General features: G+C 50.1%; 1 protein-coding gene across 8 annotated transcripts in view; it reads left to right on the plus strand.

The window, feature by feature from the left end:
• Ptpru (protein tyrosine phosphatase receptor type U) overlaps positions 1–2301 on the plus strand; it is a 78075-nt gene extending 75774 nt beyond the window's left edge. For all 8 annotated transcript variants that reach the window (XM_052715545.1, XM_052715546.1, XM_052715543.1 and 5 more), the window contains 2 exons: positions 862–997; positions 1189–2301. In XM_052715545.1, coding sequence (XP_052571505.1) covers positions 862–997; positions 1189–1251 — 199 coding nt within the window. In that variant the 3' untranslated portion in view covers positions 1252–2301. The remainder of the gene's footprint in view (positions 1–861; positions 998–1188) is intronic.
• The last annotated feature ends 5898 nt before the right edge of the window (positions 2302–8199 follow it).

Below are 8199 nucleotides of genomic sequence, written 5' to 3' on the forward strand. Positions count from 1 at the left end.
TCTTTCACCGTGCAGGCCCCGGGGACTGAACTCAGGTCATCGGTCTTGGTGGCCAGCACCCTTCCCCCCCCCCCCCCCCCCCAGCCACCTTGTCGGCTCCATGCAGCATGTGGGATTCTCATCTGTGTTTCTGCATGCACACCTGCAGCCCTCCCTTTCAGCAGTTTATATCCCACTCGTTCATTCATTTATATGCACCTCTGTTCAGAAATGCATGTTTTCTCTCATGTCTGGGCACAGTCACCTCTTTTTCAGGCTTCTCTCACTCTGGGAGCCTCCCAGCGCCAGCTCGGGCCCTGTCCTCTGAGGACTTACCTTTAGTTCTAGTGAGAGTCCTGCAGCTGGAGGTCAAGGGCTGGACAGTCTCCCATTTCCCATGAGGCTTGTGTTGGGTCATGGGAACAGGGGCAAGAGGAGGAGAGGATCCCTGGTGGCCGCAGGCTGGGCTCGGTGCCTGTGTTGGCTTGGGTACCCGCATTGTTGGTCTGGGTGGTCTTCCCATCTTGCCCTGGGGCTTGCTTGTCTCCGTGGCTTCCCTTTTCGGTCACTTTCTCTTGAAGTGTGGCTGGATCTTTTCTCTAGTCTACAGGCCAGTCCTTTTTGAGGATCTCTTCTGACATGATGCGTGGCTTTGGATATCATTCTCAACCCTGAACTGTCTTTCTACCTTCTGGTCCTAGGGCTCCCTTCTGGGTCCCACTTCTCATCCCTCAGCTCCCTAGCCCACCCTCCGTGGCTCTTGAGTGTTTCCTTTATCTTTGACCTCTCTGACTTTGCCCCTGCCTTTTGATTGCCTCGCTCCCCCCACCTCACTTTTGGGTTCCCAGGTCCTGCCCCAAACCTTTCCTGTGTTTCCTTTAGAAATGGGGGTGGCCGCAGTGGCACCTTCTGTGCCTGTGCCACGGTCTTGGAGATGATCCGCTGTCACAGCCTGGTGGATGTTTTCTTTGCTGCCAAAACGCTTCGGAACTACAAGCCCAATATGGTGGAGACCATGGTGAGGAGCCATGTCCCAAGCGCAGCCACTTCGGCTCCCCGTCCAAGCCCCAGCAGGTTCCTCAGCACCTACGCACTCCCGTCTGGTCCCCTAACTTTGAGCCTCTGTTCTAGTCCTGGGTTGTTAGACTATCATCCTCATGTCCCTTTCTCCAGAGGGTGGTCAGAGTTCAAGGTGTCCTCTTTTCCCAGGATCAATACCACTTCTGCTACGACGTGGCCCTGGAGTACCTGGAGGCTCTCGAGTTGAGATAGCAGGCGCCTGGCTGGGGGCACCCACTGAGCACCCAGGGCGTGGCCCATCATCCCAGACTGGTGAGGAGGGCCTGTGCCCCCAACTTTGCTCAGCCATAATTCCACAGGGAGAACACTGGAGTGGACGCTGCCAATGGGCAGGCTGCAGGCCAAGGAGGAGCTTTGCAAGACTGTAGTCAGCCTCACCTCTGGAGGGCCCTGCAGGCCTGTGCAGAGAAGCCTGGGACAGTGACACTGGCCAGAACAACCAGTACCGGGGGACCTCAGGCCAGGCCCCTCCACTCCATTCCAGTCCTTGGCAAGAAATGAATGGGGGCCTGCAGAGAGAGTGTCCAAGGTTTGCACCCAGTGTGGCCCCTTCTCCCCATGATGGAGGCTCACTGGGGCTTGGCAGGGGCTGAGTCCCACCTGGCTTAGCTCCCGAGAGTCCTGAAGCTGGGACTCTCCCCTGGCTTGCCAGTGGGACACACTGACCTTCCTGCAGCTCTGTTCTCAATCCCGCCACCCCTGCAGACTCAGGGGTGCTCTGCTCACCATGTTCCCTACTTCTGCTTCTGAGATTCCTGCAACAGGACCTGTGCCTCCCTCCTGGGCTCCATCCCTGCCTGGCCCAGTATATGCAGAATATCACCTCGGCTCCCTCTTCCCTAGCCTTCGGGCCTCCATGGCTCAGTCCTGGTCAGCTTGGGCCTGTGACAATCCACAAGGCTGAATCACAGCCCCGGGGTTGAGGTCCCTGTGGCTCTTGGTGAGGCTGTCACTGGGCTGAGGCAGGGTAGAGAAGGGCTGGTGACAGTTCCTAGAGTTCAGAGGAAGAAGGGTGCTGTGGGATGGAGGACCAGGACCTTTTTGTTGTTATTTCGTTCTTTTTTGATGGGAGGGTGGGAAGTTCTCTTTATAATGGGGTAGGCCACACCCCCATTTCGTGCCTCAATTTCCCCATCTGTAAACTGTAGATATGACTACTGACCTACCTCACAGGGGGCTGTGGGGAGGTGTAAGGTAATGTTTGTAAAGCGCTTTGTAAATAAACGTGCTCTCTGAATGCCAGTCAGTGGCTCTGTGTGTGACTTGCTCCCTTCCCAGCCTCCTGGTGCAGCGTGGGTCGGAGGCCTAGATTCTAGGCTTGGTTTGTTTTTTCTGCCCACCAGACAGCAGAGATACGGACCAGAGCATCACTCAGAGTCCCTCCACAGAGGTAGTTCCAGGGAACATTGGTCTTGTTGCCTTCACCCAGTGTTGGGTACTTACCTCATTCCTGCAACACAGTTTCTGTCAAAAGCAGCTCAAGGGAGGAAGGGGTCGTTCTGGGTTACAGTTCAAGGCTACAGTCCACCATAGTGAGTGCTCTAGTTTGGCTTCTGTTACTATGATAAACATCATCGCCAAAAGCGTTTATTTCATCTTAGAGGTCGCAGTCTATCATTGAAATAAGCCAAGGCAGGAACTCAGGGAAGGAACTTGAGGCAGAAACCATGGAGGAACACTGTTTATTGGCTTGCTTCCAGACTCGTGTTCAGCTGTCTTTCTTACATAGCTCAGACCCACCTGCCTAGGGATGGTACTGCCCACAGTGGGCTGGGCTCTCCCACATCAACCATTAAGCAAAAACAGTTCCTCACAGACCCGTGGCCACAGGCCCATGTGATGGAGGCGATTCTTCAGTTGATGCTGCCTTTTCCCAGATGTGTCAAGTTGATGACCAGGATTAGGTGTCACCGTGGGGAAGGGGCTCCACGCAGCTGGTTACGTTGCATTTGCAGTCAAGGAGCGGAGGATGTGGGCTGAGGAAATGACTGAACGGGTGAGAATGCTCAGCACCCGTACAGAAGTTGGGCGTGGCTGCCCATGTCTCTAACCCCAGCACTGGAGGGTGAGGAGGACAAATGAACCTGGGAGTTCACTGGTCAGCCAGCCAAAATGGCGAGCCGCAGGTCCGTGGGGGAGAATAATGTGGTCAGCAACAGAGGAAGTCGCCAGATGTCCTCCTCCGGCCTCTGCATGTGCACGCACGGACATGTGTCAGCCACAAAATAAAGGAGCAGACAACGATGGATACTGTCCCTCAGTTCCCTTTCTGCCTTTTGCTTGGCCCATGACTCCAGTTCTCGGAATAGTACCTCCCGCAGTTAAGGTGGGTCTTCCCTCCTCAGGGAACCCAATGGAGGTGTGCCTAGAGGCTTGACCATATTAACCACCAGACTTCTCAAGCTGTTCCTCAGGCAACGGGCTTCATCTTGAGGTCTCAAGCTGCTTGTTATCCCTGGGAGGTGGGAGTGGGGGTGGGGGGGGCCTAGGTCAAGGCCAGCTCTGTTGTACAATAAGAGAGTTTCAGCCTTCGGCACTGGGCAGACAGATCCCAGGTGAGTCGTCTGGGGGCCTGATGTGGGTCAGCCGCCCTCTCCGGGCTGCAGTTTCTCATCTGGAAATGAGAACAGTCTTATTAGGGTGTGATGAGATGGGGATGGAGGCCTTCTCAAAGGACTGAAAGGGCTCATTTGCTAAATGTATGGTAGATACAGGGCAGGGAGAGACAGCCCTGCTGAACATGATTGTTCAGCTGCCCTGGGCCAGCCCACTCCCAGCCTCAGGCTCCTTCATGGGGACCCAGGTTGCCCCTGCCTCTGTCACAAGCTTGCTGTGTGTGTGCCTTGGACAAGATACTTCCTGCTCTGCATCTCTCCCTTCACATGAAAACTGGTTTTATGATACATGGGTTCTATTCTCACACTGCCTGACCTACTATGAGTCAACGTAGGGCCTCTTCTAATGACTCCCAATTCAGTTTCCTCTAGTCTGAGCTAAAAATTCATTAGGGGGTGGTGGAGAGATAGCTCAGCAGTTAAGGGCATACACTGCTCTTGCAGAGGACCTGTCACTCCAGCTCAGGGGATCCAATACCTCTTGTCTCTGAGGGCAGCTGCACTCATGTGCACAGACATACATGCATACACATAAACAAAAAAAAAATAATTGGGCAGTTAGGGTCACCCTGACTTGCCCATAGACTGACCCCCACCTCCTCATTCTGAGCTGACCTGTGAGCCTTACCTGCTGGACTCAAATGTGTGTCAGAGAGACTGGGCAAGACTGGTCCCTGACTTGCTTGGACCAATGGAATGTGGTGGAAATGGCCGAGTGTGGAGTTCAGATCCCAGACCTAGGCACTCATTTTTGCATTGTCCTGGAACTCTGCCCTGTAAGGAAGCCTGTGTCGCCTACTGGATGATTGAGAGCATCTGGAGGGGACACAGTGCATCCCCCAACAGTCAGTTACTAGCTGCCAGGGGAAAAATGAAGCCATCATTTACCCAGTTGATCTGATGGATAAATATGATTAATTAGAAGAGGCTGCCTGACTAATCTCTAGTACCTGGAGTGATTATAACACGTCTTTCTTTATAGGAAGTATGGGGATCTTTTGTTATGCACCAAAGGCTTACTGACGCATGCACGTTGTATGTGTAGACATTGCTTTTTTCTTTGCCCCACACTGTTGAACTCCTTGACAGGGAATGCTTCTGTGTTTACCTTGCTGTATTTATTGTCTAGCAAAGGACTTGTCTTGAAGCTGGTGTTCCAGAATTTCTGGCATTTGGAGGGAAGGAAGTGAGGAAGTGTGGGTCACCTGAGTTCACAAGCCTTTCAGAGGAGTTGGGGCACAGCTAGGTATTGAGTGCCTGTTCCAGAACCAACAAGCCAAGGATGGGCCTCTTGGACCCACAGTCCACCAGGAGGTGACCATGCATGGTCCCCTAAACACCCCACAATGAGTACAATGGTACCCTTGTGCATGATTGGCTATGAGGCAAAATATTAAAAAAGACTGAGTATACTTCACTCTCTATTGACACAATTGTCCTTTGATAAAGGACGTTTCATATCACAATGTAGGCAGCTCCCGATTTACAATAGTTCAACTTAATGGTTTACAGTAGTTCATCTTAATGATGTTGTGTGTGTGTGTGTGTGTGTGTGTGTGTGTGTGTGTGTGTGTCCCAGAATGTGTGTGGTGGTCAGAGGACAATTTGCAGGAGTCAGTTCTTCTACCACATGGATCCTAGGAATGGATCTCCAGTGGTCAGGCTTGGAAGTAAACATCCTCATCTGACGAGCTATCTCACCAGCCTTTAATATGTTAGTGTGCTGGATGGTGGTCATGTGACCAGAGGACAAGCCACCTATACTCTCTGGGCACTTCGTCGCTATAATGCTAGGTAGGTTAGGTGGGTTAAAGGCACTTTTGACTTAGGAGAGTTTCAATTTATGATGGAGTCTAACACAGTGGAAATCAGGAGGTCTGGAGCTGAGGCCCTGGTGAATAAAACAGTGACTACTACTTTCTTTTGAAAAAAACCTGTGTGAGTATATGTGTGTGTGTGTGTGTGTGTGTGTGTGCATGCTCATGAATGCTTCAGGTCACATTAAAAAAAGAATTAAGGCCGGGCGGTGGTGGCGCACACCTTTAATCCCAGCACTCGGGAGGCAGAGGCAGGCGGATCTCTGTGAGTTCGAGGCCAGCCTGGGCTACCAAGTGAGTCCCAGGAAAGGCGCAAAGCTGCACAGAGAAACCCTGTCTCGAAAAACCAAAAAAAAAAAAAAAAAGAATTAAGGAGCATTAGAACCCATGTCATATGACTTCAAGGCCATGGCTCTTGTAATCGTTCCAGAAATTCCTGGGGATTTGGACCCAAACCACATCCGTTGCTGGGCATTTCTCTCATGCAGGACCCGCCTTCTTGATACTCAGTGGAAGCCACAGATGCAGAGCAGGTTTAACCGAGACTCACAACCAAAGATGCGCAGGGCTCAGTGTTTGGTTCCCTGTAGACCTGTAGAAAATGTTGCTGAATGAATGATTGAAGGCCTCAGAATCTGCAGATGGCGGGGGCAGCCTGACTCAGCAGGAGCCAAGGAACTGGGAGAGTCTTTTCAAGAAAATAAAATGCGTCTCAACTCACTTCCCACTTATCCCCAGGGGTGGGAAGAAGGAATCTGTCCAGGAATTTTATTTTCTGTTCATTTGAAAGTGGAACAATGTGGCTTTCTTGAGCAGTGTTTGGTGTGTGACTGCATTTTCTTTTTTAAGCGAGATGGAGAAGGTGTTGGTTCCTTAGGGCCCCAGCCCAGGCAAGCCTCTCTTCCTAAAGACTTAGGAACTCATTTCTGTGCCTCTTCCTTGATAACTGTTCCCCCACCCTCCATGCCCTGCCCCTCCCCCACCTCTTCCACACCTCACCAACCCCATCTTCTTCTCTCCCTGTGCCATTTACTAATTTATCACCCCTGAGCTCTGAATACACCCTTCTTTGCCTTGTTTTGATATTGGAGCTGGTTCCTTGACAGTTTTGTGAGAGGGAGCAATACTAGAATCAGTCAGTAGAGGCGCTAGACCAATACCAGGATGATTCACAGTGGGAAAGTCCTTCCCTTCCAGGGTGGGGCTCTCTTTCCTTCCTTTTTGTTTCCCTACCACAAAGGCAAAGACCCAGTTCCCATCTCTGTGACCCATGCAGGATAGCCCAGATGTCCCCCCAGGCTCACCTGTCTGCACTTGGAAGTCATTTTTATAGACATCTCCTCTGTGACCCATGTGGGACAGCCCAGAAGTCCCCCAGGCTAACCTGTCCATACTTGGAAGTCACTTTTATAGACTGAATATACATGCTTGGATTCTACTCCGAGGGCCGTTAGTATAAGCCAGGCTAGCCCACATGACCTGGCCAATTTCTCAGCCACTGTAGGCTGCATGTTCTTGTGGTCATGTCTCCCTCATAGTATAAGTATGAATTGGCTGAATGAGGGAAAATAATCTCCTGAAGCCTCCATCCTTTAAAATTCTGTAAACATTGCCAGGCGGTGGTGGTACACACCTTTAATCACAGCGCTTGGGAGGCAGAGGATCTCTGAGTTCCAGGTCAGCCTGGTCTACAGAGTGAGTTCCAGGACAGTCAGGGCTGTTATACAGAGAAACACTATCTCTAAAAACCAAATAAATAAATAAATAGATAGATAGATAGATAGATAAATAGATTAATAATATTCTTTAAACATTTATTACTTATTTATTCATTTTTATCTATCTATCTATCTATCTATCTATCTATCTATCTATCTATCTACCTACCTACCTACCTACCTACCTACCTACCTACCTATCTATCTATCTATCTATCTATCTATCTATCTATCTATCTATCTATCTATCTATCTGTGTGTGTTGCCATGGCATGTGTGTGGACAATTGACAATAGTCAGTTCTCTCCTTTGCTGTAGGATAGTCTGTATGTCAAATTGCTCTGATTGGTCAATAAATAAAACACTGATTGGCCAGTGGCTAGGCAGGAAATATAGGCGGGACTAACAGAGGAGAAAAGAAAGAACAGGAAGGCGGAAGGAGTCACTGCCAGCCACTGCCATGACAACAGCATGTGAAGATGCCGGTAAGTTACAAGCCACGTGGCAAGGTATAGATTTATGGAAATGGATTAATTTAAGTTATAAGAACAGTTAGCAAGAAGCCTGCCATGGCCATACAGTTTGTAAGCAATATAAGTCTCTGTGTTTACTTGGTTGGGTCTGAGCCGCTGTAGGACTGGTGGGTGACAAAGATTTGTCCTGACTGTGGGCAAGGCAGGAAAACTCTAGCTACACTCCTTCTACCATATGGGTCTCAGGGATCGAACCAAGATTGTCAGGTTTGGCAGCAATCACCTTTATCTGCTAAGCCATCTCATCAGCCCTTCTGTCTGTTTCTTATTTACTTTGCCCCTGCAGAGACTTAACTGCTTTCTCATTTGCTGCCTCTGGGTCTTTAGAGCATTCTTTGGCTGCTTTAGTGATTAACTGTCACTTGCTGGATTATTATTCTTGATATTAAAATCCTCAAGTTCATGTTTATATTATTATGGACATGAGCTCTGTTTCTTGATTGGGTCCTAATTGATA

This window comes from Peromyscus californicus, unplaced genomic scaffold (assembly GCF_007827085.1).
Source record: "Peromyscus californicus insignis strain IS unplaced genomic scaffold, ASM782708v3 Scaffold_5__1_contigs__length_169319896, whole genome shotgun sequence".
NCBI lineage: Eukaryota > Metazoa > Chordata > Mammalia > Rodentia > Cricetidae > Peromyscus > Peromyscus californicus.